The following is a 19350-nucleotide window of genomic DNA, read 5'->3' on the forward strand; positions in this document are numbered from 1 at the left end:
GTATAATCTTCAAGAAAGCTTCAAATCAAGTTATCTTGAGTTAGGGTTATGATCCACCAAGAAGCTCATCTCTTCACATCCAAGCTTCCTCCAAGGTCCACAAGCTTGCCATCATGAAAAGGAAGAAGAATAGGAGATCAAAACCGAAATTAAAAAAGGTTTGGAAGAGAAATCTAGAGAGAGAAAGGGGAAAAACCTTACCTCTCCTCTTCTCCAAGCTCACCACAAAAAGGGGGTTGTAGGGGAGAAAGGGATTATATATATAAGTTGTAACAAATCCCAAAAAGCCCCTCCAAAATCCAAAAATAATAAACTGCACGAAATGTAATTTTCTACACTGCGTACCGGTACTCGGGCAAGAGTACCGGTATCCAACAATAAATCCTGTGCAAGCGAGCCTCTGCTAGGCAATTTTTATTACGGCGTACCGGCACCCGGCCAATGCCGTACTGGTACTCGGCAGCCCGCAGGTCAAACCCGAGAGCAACATCTCTCGATTACGCACTGGGGTTCCGGTACCTCTCTGTGGTATCGGTACCTCTCTGTGGTACCGGTACCCAATACCCCAAAACCTGAATTTTCAGATTTTGGTGCTAAATACTCCTTTTTGCGTTCTGGCAACACGAATAATGGGTCGGTACTCAGTCAACGATCTACAGAAACACTAGGAAAAGCTCAAAACGCTATTCTAACATTGAAACCTCACAATTTACTAAAGTCCAGTGTGCTACATTCTTCTCTCATAAAAAGGAGTTTCGTCCGCGAAACTAAAAATCAACCACAACACAATTTCATCCGAAAAAGATAGAAGAAGTGCTCAAGCAGCGCACAATCCAGTTCCCAAAAGTCTCGAGCATGCCAGATTGCTCCAAGACATCTTCACATTGGGAAACCCGCGACTCCATACGTTCAACACCTCGCAAGCCAAATCTTCCACGATTACTCCTCGAACTCAAATCCTCATAATCACCTCTTCTCAGTGCTCGTCCAACAAAAATATTCTTTTAACGTTCCAAGTTCTTTTTAATATACCTTTAGAGTTAAATTTTATTAGTCAACTGTTAGGAATAATTATTATCTTTGTAAATTACTATTTTGTCATTTCAAATATGCTCTTCTATCATCATCAACTTTTTTCTTATTTGCCCTTAAATTAGAGGCAAAAGAAGTATTTTAACTTTTGACCATTTACCCCTCCGGGATCACCAAAATTTTTTTATTTGTCTTTAAGTTAGGCGTGAAAGAGTTATTTTGATTTCTTTTTAACTTTGGTAGAAATTTAATTTCCGGTTTAATCCAAGATGACTTAACGGGCACCGACAGTCAGTAGGATTATTTTTGAATAACGGAGAAATAAACGAGGGGTATATTTGAAAAAAAAAAATAATAATTAAGAGTATATAAAATATTTCAGAATTTTTGAGAGATATATTAGCAATTATCTCTAAAATGGAGATATGCTTAACTGTAGTGGGGACTAATTGAAGCTTACGCTATAATATGACTATGGGTCCGTATTAATTTGTTGCAAAAGATATTAACATAATGAATATGAGTCCAACTCATTGAAGCTTAAGCGTCTCTATAAGAAAGCTTCAAGAATGAGTACAAACAAGGATACAACTCAAGTAACTAAACAGGTAAGAAGATATGAAATGAGAAGGAAAACTAAATTTTGGCAGAAGTGCTGCTAAGTCGATGTAATGACCCGATCCGCCAGCAATAATAACTCGTCGGGCCGAGATCATCGGCTCAAAACCAGTTATTATTACTAGCATGTAAGCCTCATACAAATTGATCGGAAGCAGTATTCTATTCGATGTGGGACTATTGGGGCGTTACAGTCGAAGGTCTCAGATGCATCAGTTGCTGCATCAGATGCATCAGTTCAGTTCGATGAAAGTAGCAAGCAATTAAATTCTGAAATACATTACACCAGATTTTGTGGTCGTATTGCTGAGTAAGTTAGACATAACATTACCTACTATCTAAGATCACAAGCACTGTAAAAGATTCAATAGTTAGCGAGAGGGAAAATTCCACAAGACTATAACAACCTAGGTAACATAAAAATTGAAGCAAAATACAGTGATGTGTAGGAGATAGTTCACAAAAACAAACAAGAAGATCAAGATTACATATATTAGAAAGTAGTAATTACGAGGATACAGAGTCATGCGAGTCAAATTCCTGTGTGATAATAGCATTGCTGGTACCAGTTCGTTGTACAATAAATTACAGGTAATCAACCTAAAGCTACGAAATCCCGAATCCGGGTACAAAAAACTGAGAGAAAAGAGGTCTACTCTGCATGTAGGTACACTTCAGGTGGAGTATTTCTAGTGTGTCTACTTTCTTGGACATGTCCATAAGGAACTGAATATTGCATCTGTGCTCCTATACATTCCGTTTAGATAGAAAGAAAAGAAGAGAAGAGAAAAGAAAGTTTGGAGAGAATCATGTTCTCTCATTTGAATGTGACGCGAGAGGAGAGCAGAGGGGAACAGGAGAGAATAATAGAGGAAATAAGTTCCCGAACTGTCCATTCTTTTTCTCTCGATAAATGAAAAGAAAGGGAGAAACGAAACTAACACTATCAAATACATATTTTCTCTTCTTACTTTCCTATGCATCCAAACCACAAAGACCAACTTTACTTTCTTTTCTCTTCTTATCTCTACCTCATTGTCGGTCTTTTTCCACTCCATTTGCTCCATCCAAACAAAGCATTACCGCAATAAAAATAATTACATTGCTAAAATACAAAATATCAAATGATTATGGCAGAACAATTAAGTACGTCATAGATTGCGATGTTTGGGGTACGAGGTACAAAGGCAGAATGTGCAAGTAGAATCAGCACATTTTCAATTGACAGAAATAACTCAGTATCTTCGATTTTTGTGGTCTGATAACTGTAGGAGATAGAAATAACATACAAACTAGGATTATATGCTTTACAAAATACGCACCATGATGGTACAGCCATAACATTCAATCTAAGTCAATTCTCTATATACAGCAGAATTCAATGCTAAGATACAGATGGTAAAGCTTACAAACACAAACAACTACATGATGGGGAACAATGCGAGTCAATTGCAAAACCTTCATGCAGCATATGCAGCAAAATCCTACATAATCACCTCCAGAATTAGTTGTTGTCTTGCTGATGGAATGAATCGGAGGTAGGACAATCAACAAAGAATACATTATCATGAATCCAGCTTCTAAGGATTACTTTACATGGACGTAATTGTTCAGCTGATTCATTTCAAGCTTTCTTGCACATTCTTGCAACACCCCCTCTTAAGGATGATTACAAGATAAAAGAAATGAATAGCTTGCGTGTTGTACGATATTGAGTAGACAATGGAAAGAGCTGGGACATTCAGTCAAGTATCCATTGTTGGAAGAATAAATCTCAGATTTAACATCCATCCAACACTTTTCCAACTTGAGTTTCAGCTTGAAGAAGTTACACGACTAATTGCTGATCATCTTGATTTTTATCTTCAACAGAATCAAGGAATTACTGTGTTTCCTGCATTTTACGGTCGCTCAAACTCCAGTGAGGATTTATCAACCTAGCAAATGGCAATCATTAGATTAGTCGCATATACTGAAATAACCAACCAATAAATTGCAAAATGAGTATGAAGACAACTAACTTTGCAAAGAAGATAAGATTGGCATACTGAATCATGCTTGCTTTGTCACAATATTGCTCTCTTCTCAATGTGTGTAATCTTGTTTGCTGACCACTTCCTGACACCAGATACCATTGAGGGACACCTGTCGATATATAACTCCTCCAGCGATAAGAAAACAACACAATCCCCTAAGTCTGGGCAGTTTTCAACAGTCAAGCTTTCGAGCGAGGTGAGCGACTGTAAAATCAAAACAGCTTTCACAGTCCTTTTTGATGAGATTCTTAAGCACTATTAGATTTTTCAGTAAGAAATCCACTTCTACTGTTCTACAGCACCAGAGATTGTCAATGATTGCAGAGATGTGAGACATAGCAGCCATTTTGATACATTTTCGATGGAGCTTGGCAAATGAGCTCTTCCGATTCTTATATCTAAGCTTCGCTGGGAGTTATCATCACGGCTGATTTTGTACTCAAGGAGATACCAAAAGAGGAAGGAAATGAAGGGGGTTCATCACGGTAGCCAAAATTCAGTGCATAAAACTGGGTCAGATGAGGCAGAATTTTCGAAAAGAACAAACTTAAGTCGTTATACTCAATCTCTAATATGGAGGCCAATTGTGCTGATGTTTTTACCTACTGCTGCAGTGAAATGTGTAGCGACTGATTCATAACATGCGGACAATATGTAATCTCGATATCTTTAAGGGATGAACGAATTCTGCTCTCCTCTGCAAGGCAGAATTCATAGCAGTAGCTGAGGTGAAGGCTTAGAAACACTCTATAGGTCGGGGATTGGAAAGCTTGGAACATCTGCTGATGGTTAAAGTCCTTATCTAATTCGGAAAGTGCGGCTGCGAAAACCTTTCTTGTTGCATCATCAACTCCGAGCACTAAAAAATGTACAAGAGGCAGCAAGAACAAGGAGGATGCAACGAGTCGGTAGCTGTGCTCTCTGACGTGCCATCTTAGCTTTAGTCGCCACTAATTGTTTTAAGACCTTGCAGATCGAGTCCCACAAACTTCAATTATCCTCACTTCAGGGGGAAAGGAAGGCCTTGTCTCCAAATTGGGGCAGTTCTTCATAAATAGCTCAATCAGGCAAGGGAAAGATTGATCTTCCTTTCTTGCCGACCACTCCTTCCACTTTGGCATGTGACAGAAAGACAGCTTCCTCAGTGACGGGAACTTCACTTCTTTGGTGTTTCCATAGAACTCGTAGTCAACCTTTGTCACACCATACATCCTGCATATCTCTAGTTTCTCAAGAAAGAAGAGATGGCCGAGGCTTGGAAGTTGTTTCAAATATGGACAATCATGTAGCTTAATAACTTTTAAATTTGAGGGCATCGCCTTGTTAATCCAGCATGGAGTATTGATACCCCTGTATCGTGCAATTGTCAGCTTCCTTATATTTGGATGAGGTTGGAGTTTTTCAAGCACTCTCAGATCTAGTTCTGAGCTTGCAGAAACAATATCCATTCTGGACCATTTCAGTTTCAAGATATCAAGGCGACGCTTGTTCGCTAACATCGCTTTGCTGGCCTCAGTCTCACTCTCGACGTTCTCAAGACCTCGAATAGAAAGGCATCCTCGTAGCTCATTCATTTCCTTCAGCTCCCCAATCCTATGGTCCGTGCAATCGAATTTTTCTAGCTCCTGAAGCAAAGTTAAGCTTCCAATACCTGCTACTTTTGTTTGTCGACCTTTTCTGGTGAAAGAGGGTAGTGATCTATCAATCTTAAGATGCCTTAAGTTTGTTAATTTGCAGATACCTTCTGGCAGGTTCTTCAGCGATTCACATTGCAACAGCACCAGTGTTTGAAGATTCTGCAGTTCACACAATGAGGGAGGCAAATCCTCCAGCGGATTATTAGAAAGATTAAGGTAGCGGAGATGTTTTAAATTGCTAATGCATTGTGGCAACATTTTTATTTTCTTGTTCCTTAAATCTAAAACCCGCAAGGATGTTAAGCTCTTGAACAAATTCCCAAGAGTATCATCCAACACAGTTTCATAAGTATCTAAGAATATTAAAGTGCGCATGCTTGTCAGATTCTCTAAATAGTTTTGTGCCGATTTGTCCAGACAACGAAAAATCAGTGACAAATGGCGAGGACTTTGAGAAAGTCCTGATAATTCACCAGAGGATTCTATTCTGCTACATTCATCCATAGAGACAAATCGTGCCAGATCATTCATCAGGGCAGGCATTACGTATTTGTCCTGTTTACGTAGAAAGATTCCCATGCTGATTAAGTGATCAAAATATTCATTTCCGATATCTTCGACTCTTTTCTTATCTCCCGATTGAATGAAACCCTGGCCCATCCACATTCTGACTAGGTCCTCCTTATCGAAATCATACTCCTTTGGAAATACAGAACAAAAGGCAAAACACTGCTTCAGATGTGCAGGTAGGTGATTGTAAGTTAGTTTTAGAATGGGCATTATATCAGAGTCATTTTGTTGCATTTGCCATATTTCGGTTTTCAAGAAATCCTTCCAGTCGTTCTTTCCTAATTTTGAGTTACAGAGTCGGCCGAGTGTCTTGGCCGCTAAAGGCGACCCGTTCAACTTCTCTACTATCTTCTTACGCATTTCTTCTATTACGCGGATGCCCTTGGTTTCCTTACCCATAAAAGCATGGTGTGTAAACAAGGACAAAGAATCTTCCTCCGACAATCCGTCCAAGATATAGGGAGACATCATTCCCTTTATCCTGGCAACGCTGCTGTTTCGCGTTGTTACAACAATCTTACTGCCTTGCATCTTTTCCGCTAAAGGTGCCAGCAGATTCTCCCATTGAACTTGGTCATCACTCCACACATCATCTAGGACGAGTAGAAACTTTTTCAACATTAGCTTCTCCTTAAGACTCCTCTGGAGCATGTCCCAGTTCGACGTCTCACAATGTCTCCCAAACGAAGCGGATTCCACAACCTCCTTCGTGATCCTTCTCGCGTCGAATGCGTTCGACACGCAGATCCACATCCTTAGATGGAAATATCGTCTGACCCTCTTATCGTTATACACTAGTTGAACAAGGGTAGTCTTCCCGACCCCGCCTATACCTACTAGAGGAAGAATAAAGGCATCTTTCTTATCTCCACATTCCTTGTCATACGAGGTCAGAATCTTAATGATCTTCACCTTGTCTACGTCCCTGCCAACTAACTTAGACTCATCTACGAAGGAACCGGTCAACCGGCTCGTCAGGATCGGAGGGTAACCCCCCGGCTTATCATCTAGCTGATCTCCTAGTTTAAAGTTGCCCCACTCCTTCACCACGCGGTCCAGCGTCTCTCTAGTAGTGTTAATTCTATTGACAAGTTTGCTACCAAGCGAAATAGTATCGGCGGATGAGTTGCTTACCCGCTGCTGCCTTTTCTTCTCTTTTAGTTGGAGGACCGTGGCGTTGAGCTCGTCGAGGAGGTCGTCGGCTTCGTAGGCGGCGTCTTTGAGCACCCTCAGCCACAGGATGAGGCCGTGATCATGGACCGCCTGCCTCGCCTCGGCCTGGCTGACCACCGCCTGGATCTTCAGAATGGTCATGCTGATCCCTTTCACGTCGGCCACCACGACCTCCGACGCGATCCACTTCTCCTGCAGAAAGTTAACATATTTGGCGAACAACGTATTGAGGAATGGTATAATGAACCCTCCTATCGCTGCCGCAAGCAGAATTGGCTCCATTAATTTCTCCCTCTCCGATCCCTCTCACGAGCACACAGACTAATAAGTTTTGAGAATCAGATTCTCCGTGTTTCTTGAGCGTACTTGGATCATTAGCCACTGTTATATATAACAATCCGATTGATGATGCATACACATACACATGTATTAAAAAAATGAAAAAGGGCGCCAATGAAATAAGGTCGTATCGTATCGTAGGTTGGATGGCCATTCAACTAACCAACCTGTAGTCAACACTTAAAAATGATCAACAAATTTATTCCTCCCAGGATGTGAACCGGCGAAACTGATTATTGCTGTGCTTTAGAAGCGACGATGTTGCCGATCTTTCTGGGAATATACTCCCCATTTCGTTAAATATGTTGACTTAGATGGCAAAGTCTTCACAAATTAATTAATTGCATAAAGCTTGAGTAGTGGGAATAGAGAAGAGAAGGGAAGGAGGCCCGCCCACCGGTAGTAGCAAGTAATGAGGTGCTGTCAGCACTCGTCGATCTGCTGGCATCTTCTGTCCTCTTTCTTCATCTAATCTGCTGGTCTGTCTTCTCGACTTCTCGTTAGGGTTGTTAGGAATTAAAAAAAATATTAAAAAAAATAAAAAGTACCTCTCAGATCTGCCAAAACTTTTTAAAAAGTTTGAAATTACCATATAATTAACGGTTAATTGACCTTTTCGCCTTCTTTTTCACTTTAATGTCCATTTTTTTTTTTCAATCCAATCTCCAATCTTTTCGTTTCTTTGAAACTATGCATCAGTATTTAGCCAACTAAATTGGATTGCAATATTTGATTGCAATAATTTAACAAGTTTAAACTAAAATTTATTACAAATTAAATTTTAAGAAGTAAAATGTTTCTAGCCACACAGTTTGAGGACCAACATGCTGTGACTGTGCTGTTCACTCCCGACGCGTCGAACTCTTCTTCCTTTGGGGACTGGACCGGGTTATTTCGGTCCAACCGCGTGTTGGACTCGGAACTTACGAGGTTATCCGAACCCTTTAACTGAGAAGAAATTAAGCAAGCTGTATTCTAACTGGGGGGTGACAACGCGCCGGGACCGGACGGATTCCCTTTAAAGTTCTATCAAACGTTCTGAGACACTGTTAAAGAGGACATGTTGAGTGTCTTCCTGGAGATGTATGAGGGGAGGCTCTCCACGACAGCCATCGATTATGCCTTCATTTGCCTTATCCCTAAAAAGGAGGGGGCGGTGCAGTCAACCGACTTTAGACCTATTTGTTTACTGAATGGGATCCAAAAAATTATCTCTAAGGTTTTGGCTAACAGACTAGGACAGATTATGAACGATTTGATTTCCCCCACACAATCCGCCTTCCTGAAAGGCAGGAACATTACCGACGCGTTCGCCTCTGTTTCCGAACTAATTGGTTTGGGGAGTAAGAAGGTTATCGAAGGAGTTGGGATAAAGGTAGACTTTGAAAAGGCCTATGACAGGATTTACTGGCCATTCCTCTTTCAAATCTTACGGTGGTGGGGTTTCAATGATAAATGGTGCGGTTGGATCGAATCTTGTGTGTGCAATGCGAAAGTGGCGATCCCTGTGAACGAACAGCCGACCAATTGGATAAAGACGAAGAGAGGCGTAAGGCAGGGAGACCCGCTCTCGCCTTACCTATTCTTATTAGTAGCAGAGTGTCTAGCTCGACTGACCAACGAGGCGACCTTTAATAACCTTATCAAAGGCATCGGTCCGTCAGGGACATGTAAGGTCACTCTCACTCAGTTTGCGGACGACACCTTCTTCTTTTGCGGGGCAAGAAGTAGGTACATGAAAAATCTTAGGTTCCTATGGCGTCTGTTTGAGTGGGCATCAGGTATGAAAATCAATAGAGAAAAGTCGGAACTTTACTACCTGGGTCAGGAGGAAGGTAAAGGTGCTAGATTAGCTAACATACTTGGATGTAGAGTGGGTGCTCTCTCGTCCAAATATTTGGGTTTACCCCTCTCACCTAAACCACCAGCCAAGGAGGCATGGAGGGAGACCATTCAGAAGTTGCAGCGTAAAATAGAAGGGTGGCACGCCAAACTCCTTTCTAGGGGGGGGCAGACTTATTCTGGTTAATGCGGTACTAACAAGCGTACCCCTGTATTTTCTATCTGTGTTCAAGGCCCCCGCTTGGGCTATTAAGCGTATCGAAGCCCTAAGAAGAGACTTTTTCTGGAGTGGCAGTCGCAACCGAGCTAGCGAGGGATGTCTGGTAGCTTGGAAAAACGTTTGCAAGACCAAGAAGGGGGGTGGACTAGGAATCTTGGATGTCGCGACCATGAATCAAGCTTTTCTAACCAAATGGTGGTGGAAATTCCATACAGCAACTGAACTTCAGGAATAAGCTAATCCGGGAGGTGTATTACCGTAGACGTAAACCCATGAGGGAAGGTAGATCCTTCCGTCCCTTTTCTAGCTGGTGGAATGGTATTCTTACCGTCACCACCATTTTTAAATGGGGAACGGCTTTTACACTAGGAAACGAGAGTACCATCGATTTCTGGCAGGATCGATGGTGTGGGGAGAAAACGTTGAACCTGTCGTTCCCGGAAGCTTACCTGTTGTCAGAAAGGAAAAATCCCAGAGTAAACGACTGCTATACGAGGGGTAACTGGAACTGGACCAAGATTCTGGGAACCGAGGTGGACCAAGTGCAGGGGCTGATACCGAGCCTAGCGGATCTTGTTGAAAAGGTCTCCAACTTTACCGTAGAGCAGAGGCCGGATAGGATTCTCTAGTGCTGGAGTCATGATGGACAGTTTACGGTCAAATCGATTTATTCAGTGTTGACGGATGGCGGGACGAGAGATGTGCGAGCTATCCGCATCTGGAGTCTGAAAATCCCATTAAAAGTTAAGGTCTTTATCTGGTTGGTCCTCAAGAAAAGGATTCTCACCCGGGATAGGCTGATCAAGCGAGGGTGGGTAGAGGATCCTACATGCGTGCTCTGTGGGGCGAACAAGGAATCAGTTGATCATCTGTTTGCTCAGTGTGTATTCGGCAAGTTTATCTTAGTGACAGGGGCGGAGGACATTCATTCCCAAGATCTAGGGGACGACGTGAATCTAGTATGGGACAGATGGATGGACAGAATGAAGCTCCAAACGAAGCGAACCAGACTTCCCGAACTAGTGGGGTGTTGGTGGATCACTTGGAAGATAAGAAACGACAGTATATTTCGGAATATCCCCCCCAACCCAGGGATAGCGGCGCATAGACTCAAGTTGCTCATGAAGGAGTGGGACCTACTTCGCGAGCCTGCAAACTACTCATAATTGTTTTTTTTTTTTTCCACCCCTTTTGGGGCCTGGTTGTCCCACATTTGTAGCCTAATTCATTGAATCAATGAATGAAGCGGGTAGCACGCTACCTATTTTTCAAAAAAAAAAAAAAACATGCTATGACCGTGTCCCCAGCCGCATAGTTTGAGGACCACAGCTTTATTTATAATTTAAGTTAGAATTTGAATAGAAATTTTTTTAATAAAAGAACCAACGTGCTATGACTATGTCGTTCATTCTTTTAAAATTTTTCGTCAGTATTCAACAATTATTTTAAATTTTTGGGCAGACGGAGCTAAATGTAGATTGATATTAGACTTTCTATACTGAAAAATTTGTGGCCTACCGTCCGTCTCTAGAGCAAGTGAGAAAGGGCTTGATGGTTGGTACTCGAGATCCAAGTTCGAATCCTAGTCGATTCATATTTCTAGCTAAGTTTATTTCTAAATGTAATAAATAAAGCGGGTAGCGTGCTATCTATCTCTCAAAAAAAAAAAAAGGCCTAAGCACTGTGTTGAAAGAGTTGATATTACCAAAGCAATATCCACTATCGTCAAAGTTAAAAAAAAAATTGTAATATAATTAGATACAATATATAGAGTCCGGCTACTATCCTATAATAGGATTGGGACTAATGTCCTATCAAGTCGTTTTCAATGATCGACACTCCAAATTGATAATCGGCATCGTTGAAATTGATCTACACTATAAGAAATATTTAAAAACCAAATTTTCTAATTTTTGAAAATCATTATCAAGTCTATCGAAGAGTCGAAATAATGAACGGTCATAAATGAATAACCTTCTTAAAATAGAGGTTAGACTTTCTCAAATCATGATCAGAGTTATCAAATATTATCTAAATAGTATAAAAAATTTTCTGTCAAAAATTCAAGCAGTTTGGATTACTCTATACCGTTAAACAAGCAAACAGCTCATATAGGCCGTCAAAAATTGTCGATTTTACGATCCTTTGATCACCATGTAAACGATCTTTAAAATTTCTAAAATTTAGTTTCTAAATACTTCAAATACTCTAGATCAACTTTAATGGTTCCGATCATCGATTCGGCATCTCTATCATCGAGAACGACTTGATAAGACGATGATCTCTATCCTATTAATAGGATAGTAGCTGAATTCCAATATATATGTTCTGACAATAATATATACTGTTTTTACAATATTAATTTTTCTGTGTTTAATATAAAAACTTTAATTATAGAATAGAAACACACAAATTGTTTTTTTTATTTTGAGAAATAGGTAGCAAGCTAACTGCTTCATTTATTAGAAAAATGAACTAGACTTACAAAATGGAAGCAGCCAGGACTTCCGAAAGGAAAAAAAAAAAGGAAAATGTGGACAAAAAGAACAAAAATAAAATAATAAAAGACAACAACGAAACAAGTAAGCAAAGAACAAAACAAAAAAAAGTAGGAAACGGCGAAAAGGCCGAAAAAGGAGACGAGGCAGTCAGAAGCACGTATTCTAGGCTGACGTCAGGAGTCTAACGCGATCAAGGGCAGGGAGGGTTGGAGAGCTTCGCTCGGAAAAGAATATCGCTCCTCTCAGTCCAAACGACTCACCAAATAGCTGTCAGTAAAGTTAAGGCTTCTAATCTCCTCTGGGCATCTAGTAAACTGAAGAGTCTTGTCCACAGATCTTTCGCCTCCTCCGAGGGTGTTATCAAGTCTTCTGGACCTTCCACGCAAAAGAGTAGATATAGAACGAACATGCAGGAGGTCATAAGGTGATCGCAGCTTTCCGGGGTGAAGGCACAGAAAACGCAGAGTTGTTCTGCAAGCCATCCGCATTTATATAATCTGTCGGCGGTTGAAATTCAGCAAGCAGTAGGACATACCATAAGTAATACAGCAAAGATTTTTACTAACCTAAATGATCCATACTATCTACAAATTAATTCTATTGGCAAACAGTTGCAGAAATAAGAAATACTGCCAAGTAGTATATTGTATAAAATTTAATAAGATAACTAACTCATGTATTTGAGAATAATACACTTTTTTTCTTGAAAAGTATGATAAAAATATTTTAGAAAAAACAACGGAACAATTCATATTATATATAGTAAACTAAGTAGGAAGCATGCATAACATTAAAAATAACAAATAGAACAATTTTCACACGGTGTCCGAGTAGTAAAAATAAAAAAGGCATCCGTTGCAAATTCGTCAATAATTAATAGAGTATGTTATGGGAGAGGTTTTGTAAGTAAAAAAGTTACGACAAACATATCATATGAGAGCTTTAATCAGCATGCTATGCATAAAGAACAGCAAAAGGCTTCATATTGAAGTTGCTAAAAGCTTCATACAAGCAAAGCTACATAAGAGACTACCCAAATATGTCATTCCATTCAAAAAGTATTCAGAATTATAATTCTAATAAATTAGTATTTACAAACAAAAGGATAAAAAGTCGTTTACAACCAACAGTATCTCATAAGACGTATATCAATTAAGAAATTTACCTGCTTTTTTAATACTCAATAATCTTTCGCATTATAATCTATTCGACAGCAAATAAGGCTTGCCTCCAACCCCCAAGAGTTCCAAGTCTCACAATTACCTTAAGTAGATATTTCTCGATAAAGAGTATATGTATTAGTCCGAAATATCAATATTGTACCAATTAAGGATTTTAAACTAAAATTTCAACAGAGTTTAATAAAGACCAAACAATTATCTAGCATTGATCTTTACCTTCAATTTTTTTATTATTTAATAAAAAAAGACATCTATGAGGGGTATATAGGTAAAATATTATCTCAACAAAAGAGATTCCAACAATTGCATCATCATACCGACCGTCCCTAGAGCAAGTGGCGAAGGGTTTGCTGGTTGGTACCCGAGGTCCCAAGTTCGAATCCTAGTTGATTCATATTTTCAGCTAAGTTTATTTCTAAATGAAATAAACGAAGCGGGTAGCGTGCTACCTATCTCTCTCTCAAAAAAAAAAAAAAAAAAAAAAAAACAATTGCATCATCATGTGCGGGCAGAGTCTATCAAAATTGATTGTACAACTCATGGAGGATGGAGGCCACCCAGCATACCTGTGAGAAGTTGACAATTACAGGAAGGATATGGGCAACTCAATCCTTCCTGTAATTGTCATTTATTTATGAATATTTATAGAAAAATTTTCTATAATTTAGTCATTTATTTATGTTTCATGCGCTCAATCATTAGATAAATTGAGTTTTCAAATTAGGTAAATTTATGACTCGTCTGGTTACTAATATGTGACATCCCAATTTTCAAAGTATCATCTATCCTAAAACTATTCTAATCATAGTACACTTAACTTTCTTAATCTTTTGAGTCTACCCATCGTTGAAAATATTATAGTCGGGTTAAAAGTTTTAGTCCTATTATATTTTATAAATAGAACTATCTGAGTTTCATATGACGACCGGCAATTAAGGTCGAAATTTGGTAACAGAGTAGGGCTATCATGGATATAGGTCTCAGCTTTCGTTGCTAGCTTGGTCACGGTCACGGGATGTCATTGTTGCTTTTTTCATTTGGAGTTTTGGTTTTTCAATTTTGTTAATGAACAATGATTGTATGATTGTAATTGTATGATTATGTTAATTATTTGTAATAAATGATTCTTTTTGGTGATTAATGACTTTTTGTTGTATGTATTTGAATGAAACTAAGGAGCCCTCAGACGAAATAAAATTAGTGTTTTTTTTGTTTTTCAATAAAATTATAAAAAATATATTATAATTGGCTCATTACCATTTGATCAATTTAATATTATTTAAAATATTTTTGTTATCACCGTGCTTTCTCATCATACGTAACGAAATTTTTTTATAATCACAAACATAACCTAAAGTATATATTAGCCATTTATAGCCTAATCGAACATTCATCTTTTCAAAGTTTCATTGGAATTTTTAAAATTTTGCTATTGATCACCTGTATTGATATTTTAATGATGACTTACTAATAAAAATGCTCCCGCACTTAATCCAATGTCTCAAATATCACCTGGATTGAAAATTTAAGGGTTAATTGCATACAATTTTCTGTAAACATATCGAATAGAAAATATATACTTATAAAGTTTAACTTTTTATTTTATTTTTGCAAAAGTTAGTGTAATACGGTTCTATCGTATCTGGCCGATCACTTTGAAGGGATCGGGCCTCTAGAGAATTAAGAGGTAGAGAAATAGAGAGAGAAGGTAGAGAAAAGACAAGACATGAGGAAAAAAAGACAATATTGCTTGATTATTTCTTATAATTCCGGATTACATTATATAGAGCCCGTATGCTCCAATTACTTCTAATCATACTAACTTAACATAAATAAACTCATTCCCAAATATATTCCTAAATAACAAAATAATCATCTATTCCTAGCATATTCCTAATATAATAATATTTATTTCCATAACTGAAAATCCTAATCTAGGAATGTATCATTCCACAGCCCTCGAAAGCCACCTTGTCCTCAAGGTGGAAAATCCTCAAGCTTGTCTAATCCTCTTAGATCATCCTCTCTGTTTTCATCATGTTCGGCCTCGATCAAAAATAGTTGTTTTGTTTTGCATCGATGTTCGGGTCTATATTTTTTATCACAATTGTAACAAAGGCCCTGATCTCTTCTTACTTTTGCTTCAGCCGGTGTGAGGCGCTTTATGGGTGGAAGCGTCTCATTAGACATTGGTGTTGTGGAAGCAGACAAAAGGGAAGGCTTAGAATTTATAATGCGATGTTGAGATATCAACTTCTCCTCTTGTAGACGAGCAAGACCGATGGCGACTGACATAGAAGTTGGTCGGAAGGCTCGGACATCATGCTTTAGGTCCTCTCTCAGCCCACTAACGAAGCAACTTATGAAAAATGCCTCAGCTAGTCCTGAAGTGTGATTGGCTAACATTTCGAATCGAGCTTGATAGTCACGAACACTCTGAGTAGGTTCTTGTTGTAATTTTGATAATTCACCCATGTAGTCTTCATACATGGGTAGACCAAAACGAGTGCAGAGTGCTTCTACAAAATTCGTCCACACTATAACTCCACTGTTTTTCTCAAACCATTGAAACCATTGCAATGCTTCCTTCTCCATATGGTACGATGCGAGTGGAACCTTTTGCGCGTCGAGTATTTAATTAAATTTAAAGAATTGCTCTGCTCGATACACCCATCCAGCTGGATCCTCGCCATCCAATCGGAGAAACTCCAGTCTTGTGACATGAGGTATCACCATCATAGAGTTCTCCATAGAAGGAATCAATGTCCCTTCCTTAAAAGGAGTAGGCAGAAGAGGGCGATTTTTATCGGAACTTGCGGCGGTTGTATTTTCGTACGATGCTTGCGGTCGCACATCCATCTTTACGCTCATAGCGATAATTAAATTTTAAGATCATTAATAGAATCGCTAATGAACCTTACTTCGGTCTCCAGTTTGTTCAATCGAGTATCAACGTTGTATCAACGTTGTTCATTTCCTCCCTTCGTATGAACTCTCCGTCCATCTTTCGTAAGGATTCTTTTTTTGCCCGAGTCAGGACCATATAAGCTCTGATACCAAATGATACGGTTTTACCGTATCGGATCGATCACTTCGAGGGTATCGAGCATCCAGAGAATTAAGAGGTAGATAAAAGATAAGAAATGAGGGAAAAGAGACAATATTACTTGATTATTTCTTATAATTCCGGATTACATTATATAGAGCCCATATGCTCCAATTACTCATAATCATACTAACTTAATATAAATAAACTCATTCCCAAATATATTCCTAAATAACAAAATAATCGTCTATTCCTAATATATTCCTAATATAATAATATTTATTTTCCTAACTGAAAATCCTAATCTAGGAATGTATCATAGTGATATTCATATTTATCCATTTGATTTGTTACCGTTAGAGTACTGTTTATTTTTTAATAGTAGATAAGTGAAATGATATTTTTATCCTTACAAATATATCCCTCCAAAAGCTCCAATTATTAGAATTATGTAGAAATATTCTTCCAAAAGTATTTTATCTAATAATATAAAAGGGATAAAAAAAAATCAATTTAACTTATTCACTAATCAGGATTAATTATTTTACTTATGATTAACAATATTTTTCTAACGGATTATAATGGTAGGGTTATATTTGAAAATATTAAAACTTTTATAGAAATAAAAAATAAAAAATTAAATTTTATATAAATATATTTACTATTCAATATGTTTACAGAAATTTGTATATAATTAACCCGAAAATTTAAATACCGTTCCTCTCGCCCTTTGCCCCATGGGCCATGGGCACTTTCCCAAATAGATTTTTTTTTTTTTTTTGTTATTTTTTTTGGGGTCTAAACTAATAAGCTATTCCGTTAAATTTTTCTGTGTAAACTAAGATGTGGCGTGGCCCCACACGAGACGGATAAATATGCACAATGCCTCCTAAACTATAGGACATTTTGGACTAACCCCTTCGTTACAACTTGAATTCAAGATCTAAATTAGAATTTGAATTTAGAAATTAAAAGATGAATTTAAATTTAAATTTAGATTTGGTTTGGAATCTACATTTTGATTTGACATTTGAAATTGAAATTTGAAATCAAAATTTAAATTAAATTTGAAATTTGAATCCAATATCTAAAGTTGAATTTAAAATAAAAGTTGAAAATTAAATTTAAAATCTAAGTTGGAATTTAATTTTAAAATTTTGACTTTAAAAACCTGAACTTGAATTTGGAGTGAAATATCATTTCAAATCTAAATTTGGATTTGACATTCGAATTCAAATACAAATTTTGAATTTAAAATCCAAAATTAAAATCTAAAATTGAATTTACAATTCGAATTCGAATTCGAATTTAAAGCTAAATACATAATTTGAAATTGAAATTGAACTCAAAATCTACATTCGAAGTTGAAATTCAAATTCAAAAGCTCTAAATTTGATTTGAAATTCTAATAAAAAATTAAAATTTAAATTCAAAATTTAAATCCAAAATTAAACTTATATTTGGAATTCGAATTTAGATTCAAAATAAAAGAGCAAAGGGTCTAGCTCAAAATTTCGTATAGTCAAGAGTGCTTTGTGCATTTTTACCCCCCTTTTAATTCGAGCAACGTTATTTATACACTCAAAGAAAATGTATATCATATATCTCACTCATTTAAAAAATAAGATTTTAAAATCTCACCAATTAGATGGATGGGTGTGTATTGATACATCCTAAAGTGCAATGTATATATTAAAACCACATCATTTCAAGGCTATTAATTACTTTACTTGTCATATCAATTTTTTTTTTTTTTTACTAAAAGCTATTTAGATTTTATCACCCCTTTAATGGCAATGTAAGATTTACACACCCTTTTTTTTGGTTGTATAAGAAGTTTTTTTTTTTTTGGCTAAATTACAGAAAATTCCTCCGTTAAAATCCGATTTTTTACTTTTCTCTCCTGTCATTTAAAAACCTACACTTTACCCTTTTGTAAAATAAAAAATATTCACATGAATACGGTATGAACTGTGATGACAAAATAACCATTTTGCCCCTCATCATGTTCACATTAGAGAAGACTGAGGGTATTTTTGACATAAAAAATATATATAATAATATTTTATAAACGACACCCTAACAGTTTACTAACAGAAGGGGGCGAAGTGAATATTTTTTATTTTACAAGGGGGCAAAGTGTAGATTTTTAAATTACAAGAAGGGAAAGTGAAAAATCAGATTTTGACATAAGGATTTTATATAATTTAGCCTTTTAAATTTTAAGAGGTTATTTGCTATAACTCAAACTATTTAGTAAATATCAACCTTTTTTTAAATTTTTACTAAAATTATCTGAATTTTTATCAATCCTTGGATTAGGGGTGTAAGATTTATTTTTGGATGCACAAGAAGCATTTTTCTTTGAGAACAAGATAAAGTAGAGTGAAGGTTTTTAGAGTTAACCCTCTAATAATTTAAAAGTGTTAGCCAAATTATCAACAAATAATAAATAATACATGTATAAAATTTAGTTTTTAGCATTTGAGTTTTAATAAATGCGATAATCACGATTAACTTTATCCACTGAAGTAGGTTTTGGCATCAATAAGATTCATTTATATCGTTAACGTACATTCCTAATCATTTCTTCATCGCTTGACTAATGTAAAGCACTTTAAAATTAATGAAATATGAATTTACGTGGATTAGTAAAATTTTGAAGTTTGGGCGGCAAATATAAAATTTTGAAAATCTAGGTGGCTATTTGCGAATAGACGAAAGTTTAGATCACTCTGGTGCATTTAATCCTTTATAGTAAGATATAATTAAGTTGGTTATTTGCATAGTAATATATAATTAAGTTGGTTATTTATATAGTAAGAATGTAAGATATAATTAAGTTGGTTATTTGTATAATAATATATTTTTTAAGATAATAGGCATGCAAATCTAGTAACATTGTAGTGTTGTATTGAAAAGTACATAACAAAATCTAATTATCAAGTAGTACCAGGACTAACCATACATTTTACCTTCTAATTAGTTGACTCCTCTTAACTTTTCACATTTTCTTGAATTTAGTGAATTTGATAAATTAAATTAGATTTTACTTGGCTATTTACGGTTCTATTACTAGTAGGGCTGGCAAATGAGCGAGCCGGCTTGTGTTCAATTCGCGTTCGGCTCGATATTCGGTTCGCTTGAGCTCGGCT

The 19350-nt window shown here is 37.1% G+C and overlaps 1 protein-coding gene across 2 annotated transcripts; it reads right to left on the reverse strand.

The window, feature by feature from the left end:
• On the reverse strand, nucleotides 2994-7865 carry LOC109708646 (putative disease resistance RPP13-like protein 1). 2 transcript variants are annotated; one of them, XM_020230455.1, is made up of 3 exons: nucleotides 7028-7865; nucleotides 3672-5482; nucleotides 2994-3587 (listed from the first exon to the last, which is right to left on the reverse strand). In XM_020230455.1, the coding sequence occupies exons 1-2, from the start codon at nucleotides 7346-7348 to the stop codon at nucleotides 4646-4648; spliced, it is 1158 nt and encodes a 385-aa protein (XP_020086044.1). In that variant the 5' UTR covers nucleotides 7349-7865; the 3' UTR covers nucleotides 2994-3587; nucleotides 3672-4645. The 2 variants fall into 2 exon arrangements, with proteins under 2 accessions (XP_020086044.1, XP_020086042.1); XM_020230453.1 differs by lacking the exon at nucleotides 7028-7865 and having other exon boundaries at nucleotides 3699-6705.

This window comes from Ananas comosus, linkage group 4 (assembly GCF_001540865.1).
Source record: "Ananas comosus cultivar F153 linkage group 4, ASM154086v1, whole genome shotgun sequence".
Taxonomy (NCBI): Eukaryota; Viridiplantae; Streptophyta; class Magnoliopsida; order Poales; family Bromeliaceae; genus Ananas; species Ananas comosus.